Source organism: Phyllobates terribilis, unplaced genomic scaffold (assembly GCF_046119375.1).
Source record: "Phyllobates terribilis strain yellow unplaced genomic scaffold, ASM4611937v1 Scaffold_5__5_contigs__length_657084704, whole genome shotgun sequence".
NCBI lineage: Eukaryota > Metazoa > Chordata > Amphibia > Anura > Dendrobatidae > Phyllobates > Phyllobates terribilis.
Window position 1 is genome coordinate 396038330 of NW_027362765.1, and position 21167 is coordinate 396059496.

The following is a 21167-nucleotide window of genomic DNA, read 5'->3' on the forward strand; positions in this document are numbered from 1 at the left end:
ACAAAGAGCCGCCCCCACACTTCCTTTAGAGACAAAGAGCCACCCGGACACTTCCTGTAGAGACAAAGAGCCACTCCCACACTTCCTGTAGAGACAAAGAGCGACCCCACACTTCCTGTAGGTACAAAGAGCCGCCCCCACACTTCCTGTAGAGGCAAATAGCCGCCCCCACACTTCCTGTAGAGACAAAGAGCCGCCCCCACACTTCCTGTAGAGACAAAGAGCCGCCCCCACACTTCCTTTAGAGACAAAGAGCTACCCCGACACTTCCTGTAGAGACAAAGAGCCGCCCCCGCACTTCCTGTAGAGACAAAGAGCCACCCTCCCACTTCCTTTAGAGACAAAGAAACATCCCCACATTTCCTGTGGAGAGACAAAGAGCCGCCCCCACACTTCCTGTAGAGACAAAGAGCCGCCCCCCCACTTCCTGTAGAGACAAAGAAACATCCCCACATTTCCTGTGGAGAGACAAAGAGCCGCCCCCACACTTCCTGTAGAGCCAAATAGCCACCCCCACACTTCCTTTAGAAACAAAGAGCCATCCCAAACACTTCCTGTAGAGACAAAGAGCTGTCCCCACACTTCCTTTAGAGACAAAGAGCCGTCCCCACATTTCCTGTGGAGAGACAAAGAGCCACCCCCACACTTCCTGTAGAGACAAAGAGCCGTCCCCACATTTCCTGTGGAGAGACAAAGAGCCGCCCCCACACTTCCTTTAGAGACAAAGAGCCACCCGGACACTTCCTGTAGAGACAAAGAGACGCCACCACACTTCCTGTAGAGATAAAAAGCAACTCCCACACTTCCTGTAGAGACAAAGAGCCACCCCGACACTTCCTGTAGAGGCAAATAGCCGCCCCCACACTTCCTGTAGAGACAAAGAGCCGCCCCCACACTTCCTTTAGAGACAAAGAGCTACCCCGACACTTCCTGTAGAGACAAAGAGCCACCCCCACACTTCCTGTAGAGGCAAAGAGCCGCCCTCCCACTTCCTGTAGAGACAAAGAAACATCCCCACATTTCCTGTGGAGAGACAAAGAGCCGCCCGCACACTTCCAGTAGAGACAAAAAGCCACCCCCACACTTCCTTTAGAGACAAAGAGCCACCCCGACACTTCCTGTAGAGACAAAGAGCCTCCTCCACACTTCCTATAGAGCCAAATAGCCGCCCCCACACTTCCTTTGGAAAAAAAGAGCCATCTCAATCACTTCAAAGAGCCTCCTCCACACTTCCTATAGAGACAAAGAGCCGACCCCACACTTCCTGGAGAGAGACAAAGAGCCGCCCCCACACTTCCTGTAGAGACAAAGAGCCGCCCCCACACTTCCTGTAGAGAGACAAAGAGCCGCCCCCACACTTCCTGTAGAGACAAAGAGCCGCCCCCACACTTCCTGTACAGCCAAATAGCCACCCCCACACTTCCTGTAGAGAGACAAAGAGCTGCCCCCACACTTCCTGTAGAGACAAAGAGCCGCCCCCACACTTTCTGTAGAGAGACAAAGAGCCGCCCCCACACTTCCTGTAGAGACAAAGAGCCACCCCCACACTTCCTGTAGAGACAAAGAGCCACTCCCACACTTCCTGTAGAGGCAAATAGCCGCCCCCACACTTCCTGTAGAGGCAAATAGCCGCCCCCACACTTCCTGTAGAGACAAAGAGCCGCCCCCACACTTCCTGTAGAGACAAAGAGCCGCCCCCACACTTCCTGTAGAGACAAAGAGCCGCCCCCACACTTCCTGTAGAGACAAAGAGCCATCCCCACATTTCCTATGGAGAGACAAAGAGCCGCCCCCACACTTCCTTTAGAGACAAAGAGCCGCCCCCCCCTTTCCTGTGGAGAGACAAAGAGCTGCCCCCACACTTCCTTTAGCGACAAAGAGCTGCCCCCACACTTCCTTTAGAAACAAAGAGCCACCCGGACACTTCCTGTAGAGACAAAGAGACTCCCCCACACTTCCTGTACAGGCAAATAGCCGCCCCCACACTTCCTGTAGAGACAAAGAGCTGCCCCCACACTTCCTTTAGAAACAAAGAGCCACTCCCACACTTCCTGTAGAGAGACAAAGAGCCGCCCCCACTCTTCCTGTAAAGAGACAAAGAGCCGCCCCCACACTTCCTGTAGAGACAAAGAGCCGCCCCGACACTTCCTGTAGAGACAAAGAGCACTGGGGCTTTTTGTGACTTCCAGTTGTTTCAGAAAACACATGTACATTAGCAGCAATGAACAGAGGAGTTGAGCTGTGGCATCACTTATTGTGAATGGTGGATCCTGTGCTATCTACTGTATATAGAGATGTTATCAGTAATTGTACAGGAGGAGGAGGAGGTGAGCTGTGACATCACTTATTGTGAATGGTGGATTCTGTGTTATCTACTGTATATAGAGGTGTTATCTGTCATTGTACAGGAGGAGGTGAGCTGTGACATCACCTATTGTGAATGGTGGATCCTGTGCTATCTTCTGTATATAGAGGTGCTATCAGTCATTGTACAGGAGGAGGAGGAGGTGAGCTGTGACATCACTTATTGTGAATGGTGGATCCTGTGCTATCTACTGTATATAGAGGTGTTATCAGTAATTGTACAGGAGGAGGAGGAGGTGAGCTGTGACATCACTTATTGTGAATGGTGGATTCTGTGTTATCTACTGTATATAAAGGTGTTATCAGTCATTGTACAGGAGGGAGAGGAGGTGAGCTGTGATATCACTTATTGTGAATGGTGGATCCTGTGCTATCTACTGTATATAGAGGTGTTATCAGTCATTGTGCAGGAGGGGGAGGAGGTGAGCTGTAACATCACCTATTGTGAATGGTGGATCCTGTGTTATCTACTGTATATAGAGGTGTTATCAGTCATTGTACAGGAGGAGATGAGCTGTGATATCACCTATTGTGAATGGTGGATCCTGTGCTATCTTCTGTATATAGAGGTGTTATCAGTAATTGTACAGGAGGAGGAGGAGGTGAGCTGTGACATCACTTATTGTGAATGGTGGATTCTGTGTTATCTACTGTATATAGAGGTGTTATCAGTCATTGTACAGGAGGATGTGAGCTGTGACATCACCTATTGTGAATGGTGGATCCTGTGCTATCTTCTGTATATAGAGGTGCTATCAGTCATTATACAGGAGGAGGAGGTGAGCTGTGACATCACTTATTGTGAATGGTGGATTCTGTGTTATCTACTGTATATAGAGGTATTATCAGTCATTGTACAGGAGGGGGAGGAGTTGAGCTGTGACATCACTTATTGTGAATGGTGGATCCTATGCTATCTACTGTATATAGAGGTGTTATCAGTAATTGTACAGGAGGAGGAGGAGGTGAGCTGTGACATCACTTATTGTGAATGGTGGATTCTGTGTTATCTACTGTATATAGAGGTGTTATCAGTAATTGTACAGGAGGAGGAGGAGGTGAGCTGTGACATCACTTATTGTGAATGGTGGATTCTGTGTTATCTACTGTATATAGAGGTGTTATCAGTCATTGTACAGGAGGAGGAGGTGAGCTGTGACATCACCTATTGTGAATGGTGGATCCTCTGTTATCAGCTGTGTATAGAGGTGTTATCAGTCACTGTAATCTTGTCTCTGATGATAAGGAGCCTGCTGAAAACTCTTTCTGAAAGAATAAAAAGTGCGAGTCTAAAAAAGCCTTAGTGGCCAGTGTGAAAAATGAAAGATCACTATTTTTTTTAATAAATATCAGATAAAAAAATAATACAATAAAAAAACACATAGAAGACAAAAACCTGATTTAAATAATAGATCACGTTTTGATTACATCTTCCCCCTAATGACCATTATTCCCACGGATGTCTATTTATACTTGCAAATATCAAGAAACATGACATTGTCATTGTCTGTAGAGGTTTTACGTCACAACCTCTCGTCAGCTGAGACGTCTGGATTCCGTCACAAGGTCGCCCATCTATTCTCACTTCGGGGAGACAGTTTCTGGCCTGTCCGTCATCCGGGCTTATGGACATCAGCAGAGGTTCCTCCAGCACAATGAAGACACCTTAGATATCAATCAGAAGAGTGTTTACTCCTGGATTGTCTCCAACAGGTAAAACGTCCACAACGCGTTTCAGTCCTTGGGATTTGTGATAAAAGACGTATCTCTCATAATTTCCCGTCTGTGTGTCACTGTCTGCAGGTGGCTGGCCATCCGTCTTGAATTTGTGGGGAACCTGACGGTGTTTTTTGCTGCGCTCTTCGCTGTGTTGGCCCGGGACACGGTGGACAGTGGGACGGTTGGACTTTCTATTTCCGCAGCACTCAATGTGAGTCACAATGAAAGGCAAAACAATAAGATAAATGTAAGGTTTTACTATTTCTTGTCCATTTCCATCTACCTTATTGAGGAATTTATAGAGGTGGTCTTACTCTGGAGGACCCTACCCCGTCCCTCATTACACAGTGGGCATTGTGTAACACTTCACTTTTCCAGTGGTGGCGCTGCAGAAAAACTGAACACTTAGTGCCAAGTTTTTTTTCCAGATCTCAACTGATCTCTAAAGGTCCCAGTAAGAGGGTCACTTTGTGATCAGCTTATTAACTAATTGAGACTATCTTTAAAGAGTTTTTCTGGCAGGTGAGCGGTGCCAGTGATAGTGGCCAGTGTAAAAATTGCAAGATTTTTTTTATTTAAATATAGATAATTGAAACAAAATGATGATCAAAAATGGCCAAATCTATGTTATTTTTGGTCAAATAAACCTTCAACAAAAATGGACATAAAACAGATTAAAAATTCATAGGGACTCAAAAATCCTCCCAATAAAAAAATAAATAAATAATAACCTTTATATAACTCTATCAACCCAAAAATAAAAAATAAAAGCTTTCAAACGTTGGCGATTGAAAAATTTTTTTTGGAGCAGCGAAGCAAACAAAAACCTTTACTATGTGAATATGGTCATATAACAACACTCACTCATTTCTTATTTATTTGGTAAAAATCAACAGTATACATAAGGCGGGTTTTAAGTGGATCCTTGGAGTCTGTCTCTTCTACTTATCCACACAGAGCTGTTTCTCATGATGACATGTAGAACGAGCTAAAAAGCTAGTAACAGAACTTCAACATGACGTTTCAAGGATGGAGCGAGACTGCCATCTACTGGCCAGAGACAGTCAAGCGGAACCAAAATACACAAAGGAAGTTGCAGGCAGGGGGGATTCAGAGGCTGGACCCGATCAGGTGACTTCCAGGAAGGAGTTCAGAGAGATAAGAGGCCAGCGCGCCAAACCTGAGGGGTCTTTGGCGCCAAGCAGCAGAGAGGAGCAGACGTGCTCCCTGCGTCCTGAGAAACCCCGTGTGACAGGCCAAATCCAGAGGCCTGAGAGGTGCTCCAGCCGGGCACCGGTAAAAGAGCTCCGGATCCCTCACAGTTGTGACTCGAGTGCTGTGCCTGCTGAGGATACTAGGAACCTGATCGCTGTGCTGAGTGAGTTCGCGGAACCCGACGTCGGCCGCCGACAGACGAGGCCTGGACCCCCCTATCCAAGGCCCGAGAGACTGCCCCCAACAGCCAAGCAGAGATGAGCTGCATACGTGAGCAGGGCCGTCACTTCCACTGCTCACCCACGGTACCGGGGACAATTGGGTTTAAGTACTCAGGTTGGGAGGGGGACGGTTGGGGCTAAAGTAGCACAACGTGATTTAATTGAATTCATCCGGAAAGAGACTCACGGCCTAGCGGGAATAACCGGTGACCCCCGCTAGGGCCAAATTCACGGTTAAAGAACTTGTGTGGTGCTTCTCATGCTTGAGGGCATCACCTTACTTTAAGAGACTGCGCCTTATTTTAAGAGACTGCGCCTTACTTTAAGAGACTGCGCCTTATTTTAAGAGGCTGCGCCTTATTTTGAGAAATTTCGTATTTTTCTGATATTTCAAACCACTGTTCATTACCCTTGTTGCTAATCCCTTGTTTCAGTATACCTGTTGTATAAAACTGTTTACAAACATTTCTGACTGTTCTCGCCTTGTGTCTCTGTGCGTTGCATTCCGGCACCTGCATTACATTTGGCGTAGTCGGCAGGATGCAACATTCAACGCAGAGATGGCGGATCAGTCTATGGCTGGGTCCGGCCGGAGCCATATACCCCTGGGGGCTATGCTCAGCCATCTTCCCAAGTTTACAGGGGATGGCATGTCACTTTGGGACTGGGCAGAAAGACTGAGAAGTATGCTACGTATGTATCCCCTTGACCCTCTAGCCCAGGCGGAGTTGGCCCTCCTAACCCTTGATGGAGAGGCCCGACAGACTGTGATGTACCGCCCACCTGGGGACCGTGACACCGTGGATAAAGTGATAAAAATTCTAGAGGACATGCACGGTGACACTACAGATTTGGGACACTTGCGCTTACGGTTGTTTCAGCGGGTCCAAGGGGAAAATGAGACAGTAAATCAGTATGTTAATGCATTACAGGAAGTGACGGCCCATATCACTAAGAAAACTCGAGATGGGAACCGAGGACTGGGACCATTGGATGAGGTGTTGCGTGACCAACTGATTGCTGGCTTGAAAGACCCTTCCCTGAGGCAGATCCTGAAGGAGCGGCTGCGACTGAGCCCTGATATGGGCTTCCTGGAGGTAGGGGCTGAAGCTAGAGTCCTGGAGAGAGAAGTTCCTGTTCTCAAAGCCACAGTTAGAAGTCATGAGGCAATTGCTCCTGGATTCACCAACCAAGAGCCTGATTGGGTACGGGAAATACGTCAGGAAATTCGAGACATTCGGGGTGAGCTGAATTCTATTAGGAAGACTCCTACTGCCCCCTTGCCGACGGACCGTACTGCTCAACGCGGACGGAGACCAGAACGAGAAAGACGTTCCTATCCGGCCCCAGCACGACATGTACCCGACCTATCGGCAGAACGAGGACCGGAGTGCTGGACCTGCGGAGGTAGGGGGCATATCTCCAAAGACTGTCCCAACCGAGAAAGGAGGAGGAGGGGACAGCCGTTAAACTAAAATGCCCCACGGTTGTGGAGCATACCGTGGGGTCTCGAGCTTCAGAGAGTAGAAGAGGGAGCTCTGAAGACATTGTCTCCGAGAGGCCCATTATCTGGGCTGAATTCAATGGGCAGCGGATCCGTTGTTTGATGGACACCGGGTCTCAAGTGACCACTATGCCTGAGACGTACTTCCAAAGTCACTTTCCTGAAGTCGCTCGTTCCTGCCGGGAACCCACTGTCAAACTGGTGGCGGCTAATCAACTACCTATCCCAGTAGCGGGAGTAGTATGGATGTCTGTGCGGGCATGTGGAAAGGACCTCGGTCGAAAAGGGATTGTACTGACCACCGGGCCCGGAGGCGATGGGCCCATTGTAACCCTGGGCATGAATGTACTGAAAGAAGTCGGACAGTTCCTGGCTGAGGGCTGTAGCAAAAACAACTGGACCCGCGCCACTCGAGACCCAGCTAACAAGAGAGTGTTCCAGCACCTCGTGCGGGTCAGTCAGATTCAAAAGTTGCCCACTACCTCCCAGTACCTTGGTAAGGTATCGATACCGCCCGAAGCCACAATAACACTGCCGGTGGGACAGACTGTACTCACTTTGCCGGTGCTGGCACATGTGTCCTTAGAGGGCGTGGACATTCAAGTTGAACCAATGGAGGGAGAAGAAGCGCCCTCTGGACTCCTGATTGCTCGAACTCTGGCCACCGTGTGGCACGGTCGAGTACCCGTGCGCTGCATCAATTTAAGTGGCACCAGTTTACAGTTGTTGCCCCGACAAGAGGTGGCGCGAGTGTGCGTAATGCCGGAGGCCCTTACTAGAGCTGACGCTATAGGGCTGGCACCTGTGGAAGGAAAACCATGGACCCTAGAGGTGTCCCTCAATAGCCAGGAACATGGAAGAGAACCGTTGGCTGGACGCCACCTCCTGGAAGAAATGGAAGCTAACCTGACTGAGTTTTCTGCTGGACAAGTGAGGCAGATCGAACAACTTCTACAGCGATATCAGGGAGTGTTTGCACAGCATGAAGATGATTTCGGGTGCACTCGGGACATTCAGCACGAAATACCCACCGGAAATACTGCTCCCATCCGAGAGAGATATCGGCAGATCCCGCCTCAAATGTACCAGGAGGTGAAAGAGCTATTGGCCCACATGTTGCGGAACGGTGTGATCCGTGAAAGCCAGAGCCCCTGGGCGGCTCCGATCGTGCTGGTCCGAAAGAAGGACGGTACCCTGAGATTCTGCGTAGACTATCGGAAGCTGAATGCCTGTACAGTACGGGACTCCTATCCACTCCCCCGAATCGAAGAGTCTCTATCTGCACTAGGGAGCGCCAAATTCTTCTCCTCCCTCGACCTGGCCAGTGGCTATTGGCAGGTCCCAGTAGCTGAGAAGGATCGTCCGAAGACAGCTTTTGTTCTCCCTATGGGCCTGTTTGAGTTCAATCGAATGCCGTTCGGACTAACAAATGCGCCAGGAACCTTCCAACGGCTGATGGAGAGATGCTTGGGGGACCTCAACTTTGAAGCCACTTTAATATATCTGGACGATATAATTATCTATTCCGCAACGTTTGAGGATCATCTCCGCCGATTGGAACAAGTGTTAGAACGGCTACAAAGGCACGGCCTGAAAATTAAGCCTCGTAAGTGTCGTCTCTTCAAACGAGAAATTGAATATCTGGGGCACACTGTGTCCAGTGCAGGGGTGCACCCCACTGCGGAGAAAGTAGCTGCCGTGCAGAAGTGGCCCACGCCCGCCAATCTAAGGGAACTAAGGGCATTCCTGGGGCTCGCTGGATACTACCGCAGATTCATTAAAGACTTCGCTAAGATTGCGAACCCGCTCAATGAATTGCTGAGAGGAACAGCCCGGGGAGCCAAGCGGCAGCCCATTCAGTGGGGCCCACGACAAGAAGAGGCATTCCGAGCATTGAAAATGGCGCTAACAGATGCCCCGATTCTGGCCTACGCTGACTTTTCGCAGCCGTTCATGTTGTACACTGATGGAAGCTTGCATGGGCTGGGAGCAGTGCTGGCTCAAGTACAAGGAGGGAAAGAGCGAGTGATCGCGTATGCCAGCAGGTCACTCCGAGATACGGAGAAGAATCCGGACAACTACAGTTCGTTTAAGCTGGAGCTACTAGCACTGGTGTGGGCCATGACCGAGAAGTTTGCTGAGTACCTGTCAGGGTCAGAAGTGCAAGTGCGGACAGATAACAACCCTTTGGCCCACTTGGAGAACGCCAAACTGGGCGCGTTAGAGCAGCGGTGGGTCGCAAGGATGTCCAAATTCCAGTATAAAATCGCCTATCGGTCCAAGGCCCTGAACACACATGCAGATGCCCTGTCCCGGGTCACTCAGGCGGGGCCGAAGAAGGACAGAGATGAGGAGCTCGAAGGCGACGAGATCCCGGATTTCAGCCAGTTCGCCGCTGCTGTGGTCGACGCCCAAGAGACCAGAGGGGAGCCGAGGCCCACTCAGATTCTGGGACGTTCAAGAGACAAATGGATACATCTGCAGCAATCCGACCCGGAGCTAGCAAAGTTGAGAGAATGGGTCGCCCTTAATCAGAGACCCGACCAGGAAACCAGAGCCGCTTCACTTCCAACTACCCTACAAATCCTAGGCCAGTGGGAGAGGCTCCTCCTGAAGGATGGCTTGCTATGCCGAAGAATCCAGCTGCCTCGAGAGTTTGATGTTACCTGGCAAGTGGTAGTTCCAGGAGCACTAGTAACACAGCTAGCCCAAGAAGCTCATAGAAGAGGTGCTCACTTCGGAGTAGAAAAGACCTTCCGGTGGTTGCAACGGCTGGTGTATTGGCCTCAACTGCGACAAGAAGTCGAGGGGGTCTGCCGAACATGTCGCCAGTGTGAGTTGAACAAGCCCCCGGAGCAAAGAGCTCCCATTCAGACTATCCGAACTTCTGCCCCCTTGGAAGTCTTGATGATTGACTACTTGATGGTAGGAACTTCATACAACGGTTATGGACACTGTTTAGTCATGACTGATCACTTCACCAAGTTTGCAGTAGTGACGCCCACTAAAGATCAGATGGCAGAAGCCGCAGCCAAGGCCATCTGTCAAGATTTCATCCGGATTTATGGGTGCCCGAAGCGAATACATTCTGACGAGGGGGCCTGCTTCCAAGGACGAGTGATGGATGAGCTATACCGCATCTATGGGATCGACCGTTCCCGGACAACGCCCTACCACCCGCAAGGGAACAGGGCTTGCGAGCGCTTTAACCGAACCCTGTTGCAAATGTTGCGAACACTGGAAGCGGACAAAAAGATGAAGTGGCCCGAATTCGTGTCCGAGCTGGTGTGGGTGTATAATAATCGAGTTCATGCAACCACCGGCTACACCCCCTACATGTTGCTGTTTGGAAGAAGTGGCCGAGAAATCACCGAACTGGAGCTAGACTCAGAAGACCCCGGTCCGGGCAGTAGCCCAAGTACCTGGATTCGAGAACACCAGCGTCGACTCCATACCGTGAGAAGACTGGTTGCTCAGAAGTTTTCAGGAAGTAGAGCATGCAGTTCGGCCCCCGACCACAGGTGGATCGCTTCAGCCAGGAGACCGAGTGCTGGTGAGGGCTAAACGATTTGGGAGTAAGCTGGACCATCGTTGGGAGGCAATACCATATCGGGTGGTGAAGAAGGTTCACCCAGACAACCCCGTCTACGAGGTTAGGCCCGAAGGGGATGACACCGCGACATCCAGGGTGTTGCACCGTAATATGTTGCGACCTTGCTCCTCTGAAGCAGAAGTCTGTAACAGGGCTGGGCCCTCAGACGTGTTGGCTGAAGTGCCACATACAGGAACCTTGGGGGATGAAGAAGGGTGGGCCACAATGCAGTTGGGCCCGTCAGAACCGTTGGTGCCACTCCTGAGTGGAAGTCAGAATGAGTCAGGAAATGATTTGCAATCCCCAGTAGTTGATTCCTCGGATCTCCCGGAGTCTCCTCCGCAAGAAGAGCCCCGCAGAACTGAGCGGGCTAATGCCGGAATTCCTCCTAACCGGTATGCTCAGGAAGAGTTTATCTGGTCTCGAATCCAACAGAAAACGTAGGAGTGTGCCCAACTCCTGTCTGAGCTTGCACTGCCTGGAAGGAGACATCAATTCTGCAAGGAGTCCACTCGCCCGAGGACTGGCGAGCAAAAAGGAGGGAGGAATGTAGAACGAGCTAAAAAGCTTGTAACAGAACTTCAACATGACGTTTCAAGGATGGAGCGAGACTGCCATCTACTGGCCAGAGACAGTCAAGCGGAACCAAAATACACAAAGGAAGTTGCAGGCAGGGGGGATTCAGAGGCTGGACCCGATCAGGTGACTTCCAGGAAGGAGTTCAGAGAGATAAGAGGCCAGCGCGCCAAACCTGAGGGGTCTTTGGCGCCAAGCAGCAGAGAGGAGCAGACGTGCTCCCTGCGTCCTGAGAAACCCCGTGTGACAGGCCAAATCCAGAGGCCTGAGAGGTGCTCCAGCCGGGCACCGGTAAAAGAGCTCCGGATCCCTCACAGTTGTGACTCGAGTGCTGTGCCTGCTGAGGATACTAGGAACCTGATCGCTGTGCTGAGTGAGTTCGCGGAACCCGACGTCGGCCCCCCTATCCAAGGCCCGAGAGACTGCCCCCAACAGCCAAGCAGAGATGAGCTGCATACGTGAGCAGGGCCGTCACTTCCACTGCTCACCCACGGTACCGGGGACAATTGGGTTTAAGTACTCAGGTTGGGAGGGGGACGGTTGGGGCTAAAGTAGCACAACGTGATTTAATTGAATTCATCCGGAAAGAGACTCACGGCCTAGCGGGAATAACCGGTGACCCCCGCTAGGGCCAAATTCACGGTTAAAGAACTTGTGTGGTGCTTCTCATGCTTGAGGGCATCACCTTACTTTAAGAGACTGCGCCTTATTTTAAGAGACTGCGCCTTACTTTAAGAGACTGCGCCTTATTTTAAGAGGCTGCGCCTTATTTTGAGAAATTTCGTATTTTTCTGATATTTCAAACCACTGTTCATTACCCTTGTTGCTAATCCCTTGTTTCAGTATACCTGTTGTATAAAACTGTTTACAAACATTTCTGACTGTTCTCGCCTTGTGTCTCTGTGCGTTGCATTCCGGCACCTGCATTACATCCACATTTCCTTTAATCGTACAGTAACATAATACTAGTATAAAGAAAAGGAATTACATATAAATCATGGCAGAAGTTCTAATTGCCCCCCCCACACACAAAAAAGAAACACAAATAATAATATTCGTTGGTGTCACAGAAGAGCATATCTCACAACTTTGCAGACTTTACAAAGTAATTTTCCTCCTAGTGAAGCCCTACATTGCCCTTTCATTGCACTCATAAAGTATGATACCAACAAAAGTGCACCACAAAGGATACCCCCACAGAGACTTCCTCCACACACACAGTATGATGACCTTACTGTACCCCACCGCTCAACTCCCCCAGAAAAGTATGGTGACACAGTATGATCCCTCAACTGTGACCCCCACACAGCCTGCCATGCTGTATAATAGATCTACATACAGTATAATGGCCTCACACCTCACCACTCTGTATAATGGCCCTTCACATAGTATGATGGACCACACAAACCTTCACACTGTATAATTGTTTGCATACAGTATAAAAGCTCCCACATAAACCTCCAAATATTATAATAGCCACCACATAGTCCTCCATATAGTATAATGCACTCCCCATAGTCCTCCACATAGTATACCGCACTCCCATAATTCTCCTAATACACTCCCCATAGTCCTCCATACAGTATAATGCACTCCCGATAGTCCTCCACACAGTATACTGCACTCCCCATAGTCCTCTATACAGTATAATGCACTCCCCATAGTCCTCCATACAGTTACTGCACTCCCCATAGTCTTCCATACAGTATACTGCACTCCCCATAGTCCTCTGTACAGTATAATGCACTCCTCATAGTCCTCTGTACAGTATAATGCACTCCCCATAGTCCTCCATACAGTACAATGCACTCCCCATAGTCATCCATACTATATAGTGCACTCCCGATAGCCCTCCATACAGTATAATACACTCCCCATAGTCCTCCATACAGTATAATGCACTCCCCATAGTCCTCTATACAGTATAATGCACTCTCCATAGTCCTCCATACAGTATACTGCACTCCCCATAGTCCTCCATACAGTATACTGCACTCCCCATAGCACTCCATACAGTATAATGCACTCCCCATGGTCCTCCATACAGTATAATGCACTGCCCATAGTCCTCCATACAGTATACTGCACTCCCCATAGTCCTCCATACAGTACAATGCACTCCCCATAGTCATCCATACTATATAGTGCACTCCCGATAGCCCTCCATACAGTATAATACACTCCCCATAGTCCTCCATACAGTATAATGCACTCCCCATAGTCCTCTATACAGTATACTGCACTCTCCATAGTCCTCCATACAGTATACTGCACTCCCCATAGTCCTCCATACAGTATACTGCACTCCCCATAGCACTCCATACAGTATAATGCACTCCCCATGGTCCTCCATACAGTATAATGCACTGCCCATAGTCCTCCATACAGTATACTGCACTCCCCATAGTCCTCCATACAGTTACTGCACTCCCCACAGTCCTCCATACAGTATAATGCACTCCCCATAGTCCTCCATACAGTATAATGCACTCCCCATAGTCCTCTATACAGTATAATGCACTCCCCATAGTCTTCCATACAGTATACTGCACTCCCCATAGTCCTCCATACAGTTACTGCACTCCCCATAGTCCTCCATGCAGTATAATGCACTCCCCATAGTCCTCTATACAGTATAATGCACTCCCCATAGTCCTCTATACAGTATAATGCACTGCCCATAGTCCTCCATACAGTATACTGCACTCCCCATAGTCCTCCATACAGTTCTTGCACTCCCCATAGTCCTCCATACAGTATAATGCTGTCCGCATAGTCCTCGATATAGTATAATACACTCCCCATAGTCCTCCATACAGTATAATGCACTCCCCATAGTCCTCTATACAGTATAATGCACTCCCCATAGTCCTCCATACAGTATACTGTACTCCCCATAGTCCTCCATACAGTTCCTGCACTCCCCATAGTCCTCCATACAGTATAATGCCGTCCGCATAGTCCTCGATATAGTATAATACACTCCCCATTGTCCTCCATATAGTATAATACACTCCCCATAGTCCTCCATACAGTATAATGCACTCCCCATAGTCCCCTATACAGTATACTGCACTCCCCATAGTCCTCTATACAGTATAATGCACTCCACATAGTCCTCTATACCGTATACTGCACTCCCCATAGTCCTCTATGCAGTATAATGCACTCCCCATAGTCCTCTATACAGTATACTGCACTCTCCATAGTCCTCTATGCAGTATAATGCACTCCCCATAGTCCTCTATACAGTATACTGCACTCCCCATAGTCCTCTATACAGTATACTGCAATTTCCACAGTCCTCTATACAGTATAATGCACTCATCATAGTCCTCTATACAGTATAATGCACTCCCCATAGTCCTCCATTCTGTATAATGCACTCCCCATAGTTCTCCATACAGTATAATGCACTCCCCATAGTCCTCTATACAGTATACTGCACTTCCCATAGTCCTCTACAGTATAATGCACTCCACATATTCCTCTATACAGTATAATGCACTCCCCATAGTCCTCTATACAGTATACTGCACTCCCCATAGTCCTCTATACAGTATAATGCACTCCCCATAGTCCTCCATACAGTATAATGCACTCCGCATAGTCCTCCATATAGTATACTGCACTCCCCATAGTCCTCCATACCGTTCCTGCACTCCCCATAGTCCTCCATACAGTATAATGCAGTCCGCATAGTCCTCGATGTAGCATAATACACTCCCCATAGTCCTCCATATAGTATAATACACTCCACATAGTCCTCCATACAGTATAATGCACTCCCCATAGTCCTCTATACAGTATAATGCACTCCCCATAGTCCTTTATACAGTATAATGCACTCCCCATAGTCCTCTATACAGTATACTGCACTCCCCATAGTCCTCCACACAGTATACTGCACTCCCCATAGTCCTTTATACAGTATATTGCACTCCCCATTGTCCTCTATACAGTATACTGCACTCCCCATAGTCCTCTATACAGTGTACAGCACTCTCCATAGTCCTCCATACAGTATACTGCACTCCCCATAGTCCTTTATACAGTATACAGCACTCCCCATAGTCCTCTATACAGTATACTGCACTCCCCATAGTCCTCTATACAGTATACAGCACTCCCCATAGTCCTCCATACAGTATACTGCACTCCCCATAGTCCTTTATACAGTATAATGCACTCCCCCTAGTCCTCTATACAGTATACTGCACTCCCCATAGTCCTCCATACAGTATACTGCACTCCCCATAGTCCTCCATACAGTATACTGCACTCCCCATAGTCCTTCATACAGTATAATGCACTACCCATAGTCCTCTATACAGTATACTGCACTCCCCAAAGTCCTCTATACAGTATACTGCACTCCCCATAGTCCTCCATACAGTATACTGCACTCCCCATAGTCCTCCATACAGTATACTGCACTCCCCATAGTCCTTTATACAGTATAATGCATTCCCCATAGTCCTCTATACAGTATACTGCACTCCCCATAGTCCTCCATACAGTATACTGCACTCCCCATAGTCCTCCATACAGTATACGGTACTCCCCATAGTCCTCCATACAGTATCATGCACTCCCCATAGTCCTCCATTCTGTATAATGCACTCCCCATAGTCCTCTATACAGTATACTGCACTCCCCATAGTCCTCCATACAGTATACTGCACTCCCCATAGTCCTCCATACAGTATACTGCACTCCCCATAGTCCTTTATACAGTATAATGCACTCCCCCTAGTCCTCTATACAGTATACTGCACTCCCCATAGTCCTCCATACAGTATACTGCACTCCCCATAGTCCTCCATACAGTATACGGTACTCCCCATAGTCCTCCATACAGTATCATGCACTCCCCATAGTCCTCCATTCTGTATAATGCACTCCCCATAGTCCTCTATACAGTATAATGCACTCCCCATTGTCCTCCATACAGTATACTGCACTCCCCATAGTCCTCCATTCTGTATAATGCACTCCCCATAGTCCTCTATACAGTATAATGCACTCCCCATAGTCCTCTATACAGTATACTGCACTCCCCACAGTCCTCTATACAATATAATGCACTCCCCATAGTCCTCTATACAGTATAATGCACTCCCCATAGTCCTCCATACTGTATAATGCACTCCCCATAGTCCTCTATACAGTATAATGCACTCCCCATAGTCCTCTATACAGTATACTGCACTCCCCATAGTCCTCTATACAGTATACTGCACTCCCCATAGTCCTCCATACTGTATAATGCACTCCCCATAGTCCTCCATACTGTATAATGCACTCCCCATAGTCCTCCATACTGTATAATGCACTCCCCATTGTCCTCCATGCAGTATACTGCACTCCCCACAGTCCTCTATATAGTATTATGGCCACCACAATGTTCTCACTGATTTAAAAAAAATACCAATACTCACCTCTCCACGTTCCCCTGCCGCGCTGGCCATGTAGTGATGTCATCATGCCCGCTGTGCTGAGACGTCAGATGCTGAGGAAGAATAATGGCGGAGGGAGCCTCAGCTGCCGTTCCTTATTTCATCATTGCTGTAAACTGTATCGGCATCCAGGATGGCGCTGGCACCGGTCCCCCCAGCTCATGGGTCCCATAGCAGCCGTGTGGTCTGCCGCCATTGGCAGTACACCGCTATATACAGACCATTGCGGATGATGACCTGTCACGGTTTGGCAGTGGACCCTGGTAGTGCGTTTGCACCAGTACGCGGGAACCTTTGGCTGCACGTCTGTGTTATACATTATGTCACTCAATATAGCGCTGAGCGTTTCTTATTTTTACAGATCACACAGACACTGAACTGGTTGGTACGGATGACGTCTGAGCTGGAGACCAACATTGTCGCCGTTGAGCGCGTGGATGAGTACATTAAAACAGAGAATGAAGTGAGTAGCACTGTATACCTGTGGTTAAAGTGCTTCTGTCACCAGATTTCTCCATACAAGCTTTATACATTATTAAATAGATATCTTAGACCTGGTGAGCGAGACATACTTACATAAAACATCCATGGGCATATAATCCTTTTATGATATTATGAGCAGTTTCCGATAACTACACTCATACAAAGATCTAATTATTATTTCTTTTAGAGCTCATGAGGCTGGTGTGCTTACATTGAAAATGTATGTTAGAATTGCTCTATAATCCTATTTGAAAGTTTTATAATATGATATTATTATGAGTGTGGCTGAACTAAAATGCTCATAATATCAGGTGGGAAAACTTTTGAAAATGGATTATGCGGCTATTGTAGAGTGGATGTTCTGAGCAGGTACACCAGCCTCATCTGGTCTAAGCATTATTTAATAATAGACTCCCATTCACCGGACATCAGGCTGATAGTTGTTGATAAACCCTTTCTTTACGGTATGGAATAGAGCAGCTCCATGTCTTACACAAGTGTCCTCAAGGTAAATTTTTATTTATTTATTTTACAAAGGGAACCAATTCCATTTCACATGTCTAAGGCATCTATGCAGTAAAGTGTTCATGTTGTGCGTGCGCCACCGGATACATTCAGCCATCTTCACTGTGTTTACTTTATAGGCAGAGTGGGAGACTCAGCAGCGCCCCCCACAGAACTGGCCAGAGAAAGGCATTGTGCAGTTTGTGGACTATAAGGCCCGTTATCGCCCTGAATTAGACCTTGTTCTACATGGGATTTCATGCACTGTTGACAGCATGGAGAAGGTAATGATGGATGGATGGATGGATGGATGGATGGATGGATAGATGGATGGATAGATACATAGATAGATAGATAGATAGATAGATGATAGATAGATAGATAGATAGATAGATAATAGATAGATGATACATGGATGGATAGAGAGATGGATAGATGGATGGATGGATAGATAGATAGATAGAAAGATAGATAGATAGATGATAGATAGATAGATAGATAATAGATAGATGATACATAGAGAGATAGATAGATAGATAGATGGATAGATGATAGATAGATGGATAGATAGATAGATAGATAGATAGATGATACATAGAGAGATAGATAGATAGATGGATAGATGATAGATAGATGGATAGATAGATAGATAGATAGATAGATGATACATAGAGAGATAGATAGATAGATGGATAGATGATAGATAGATGGATAGATAGATAGATAGATAGATAGATGATACATAGAGAGATAGATAGATAGATGGATAGATGATAGATAGATGGATAGATAGATAGATAGATAGATAGATGATACATAGAGAGATAGATAGATAGATAGATGGATAGATGATAGATAGATGGATAGATAGATAGATAGATAGATAGATGATACATAGAGAGATAGATAGATAGATGGATAGATAGATAGATAATAGATAGATGATACATAGAGAGATAGATAGATAGATGGATAGATGATAGATAGATGGATAGATAGATAGATAGATAGATAGATAGATAATAGATAGATGATACATAGATAGATGGATAGATGATAGATAGATAATAGATAGATGATACATAGAGAGATGGATAGATGGATGGACGGATGGATAGATGTATAGATGATAGATAGATGGATGGATGATAGATAGATAGATAGATGGATAGATGATAGATAGATAGATGATAGATAGATAGATGGATAGATGATAGATAGATGGATGGATGGGTAGATGATAGATAGATAGATAGATAGATAGATAGATAGATAGATAGATAGATAGATATGGGTTAGATAGATAGATAGATAGATGATACATAGAGAGATAGATAGATACATGGATGGGTACAGAGATAGATGGATAGATGATAGATGGATGGATACGTAGAGAGATAGATAAATAGCTTTTGTAGATGATCTTGAGAAAGGTTCATTATTTTTTTAGCTGAAGTGTTGCCACACGTGGGCTAATAAAGTCCACTATTTTTATAAAATATTTTGGGGAGGGCTGTCTATTATTAGAGTCTAGATAGATGGATAGTCGGATAAATACAGATAGATAAGTATATGGGATCCGCCATATTCGCAGCCCTGTGTTAGCTGCCGGGGTGTTATTCCTCAGCATTGATCAGCTCATCCTGCTCCTTCTGTAAATGAAAGCTGTGGCTTTTCCTACATTTGTGGATCTGTCCCGCAGGTTGGAATAGTTGGAAGGACGGGAGCCGGAAAATCTTCACTTACTAACTGTCTTTTCCGGATCATCGAGGCAGCAGAAGGAAAGATCATCATTGATGGTCTGGACATTTCCACCATCGGCCTCCATGATCTGCGCAACAAACTGACTATAATACCTCAGGTAAATCACTAGATAAAAAAAAAAAAAAACTATTTCAGAAAGCTCAAACTCAGTGCAACAATTAAAGGATTTCTCCACCTTGGAGAATCACTACCAATCCTGGGTCCCTGAACCTTCTCTTCCAGTTTCTTCCTGTGTCAGGATGTGACCAAAACAGCATGTGAAGGGGGCTGGCTGACTGATCATCTTCATAGCTAAGCCAGCCCCCTATTCTGTGTATTTTAAACAGCACATAGTAAGTGGGGTCCCTTTTATTTGTATTGCGACCCAGGTGCTCCCGTTGATGCCTCTGCCCTGAACAGGCGCCTAAACAGACAGATATGATTCAATCAGATTAAATATATAAAATTTGTTTGCAAATTGCACTTGGCAAACATACCACTAGAGGGCAGCGGTGACACACGTACGGCCGTAGTGATTGGCGCCTGCTTACTGAGCAAGAAATCCCATTTTCATTTCTCCGCGTCGTGACTTTTTTGTGAGATTTCCTGGCAAGACTTTCCTAGTAAAATTACATTTCGCAGGCAGCTTAACAGCAGGTGGATTGCCAATATTTAAGGATTACGTCGCTCACGTGAAGAATTCAGGATATTGTTAACTGTTGGCAGCGTTTCACTGTGTCCTACAATAGGTATCCTTTGATTGAAACAGTTATGATGCCAAAAAAATATGATGCGTTCGCTCCTCTATAATGTGGACACAATGGAGGCTCACCCAACATCAGGAGTAACTTTGTTTTACTCTGCAGGAAAAGTAGCTGCCCCCCTCTGCGTGCATAAAAGTATTCACGCTAAACAGCTTCAGGAACATATTTAAGGATTGATTATAATTGCACAGAGTTTTTCGCTTTTCTTTGCCCTTGAAAATGACCCATATCTGCTCTGCTTTCCCTGCATTCAGTGGATGTGCGGAGCAGCGCTCAGTCATGTCCAAGGGCACAATGAAAATAAATCTGCCTATCAGTTCATGATGATGGGATATGAGATGGAGCAAACTATGTAGTAAAGGTTACAAAAGGGCATAATAAGCTCAGTAAGGCAAGTTGTGACATGATGGACGAAGAGACAGCACTATCTGTGCTACCCCTGACAAAGAGACGGGGAAGTGGTACTACCAGATCAGCTACTGCCTGATTTAAAGGGATGTAGTTATATGTGGGCCTAAATTATTTACTGAAACACAGTACTAACTTATTTATGGGAAGAGACAAGGAAACAGTACTACAGTGCTGGCCAAAAGTATTGGCACCCCTGCAATTCTGTCAGATAATACTCAGTTTCTTCCTGAAAATGATTGCAATCACAAATTCTTTGGTATTATTATCTTCATTTAATTTGTCTTCAATGAAAAAAACACAAAAAGAATTGTCCTAAAGCCAAATTGGATATAATTCCACACCAAAGCTAGAAAAGGGGGTGGACAAAAGTATTGGCACCCTTTGAAAAATCATGTGATGCTTCTCTAATTCGTGTAATTAACAGCACCTGTAACTTACCTGTGGCACCTAACAGGTGTTGGCAATAACTAAATCACACTTGCAGCCAGTTAACATGGATTAAAGTTGACTCAACCTCTGTCCTGTGTCCTTGTGTCTACCACATTGAGCATGGAGAAAAGAAAGAAGACCAAAGAACTGTCTGAGGACTTGAGAAACCAAATTGTGAGGAAG

General features: G+C 46.8%; 1 protein-coding gene across 1 annotated transcript in view; it reads left to right on the forward strand.

The window, feature by feature from the left end:
• Positions 1-21167, forward strand: part of ABCC2 (ATP binding cassette subfamily C member 2) — an 84685-nt gene that overhangs the window by 52114 nt on the left and 11404 nt on the right. Inside the window, exons 25-29 of the mRNA XM_073685027.1 lie at positions 3878-4077; positions 4168-4294; positions 17012-17113; positions 17778-17921; positions 19340-19498. Coding sequence (XP_073541128.1) covers positions 3878-4077; positions 4168-4294; positions 17012-17113; positions 17778-17921; positions 19340-19498 — 732 coding nt within the window. The remainder of the gene's footprint in view (positions 1-3877; positions 4078-4167; positions 4295-17011; positions 17114-17777; positions 17922-19339; positions 19499-21167) is intronic.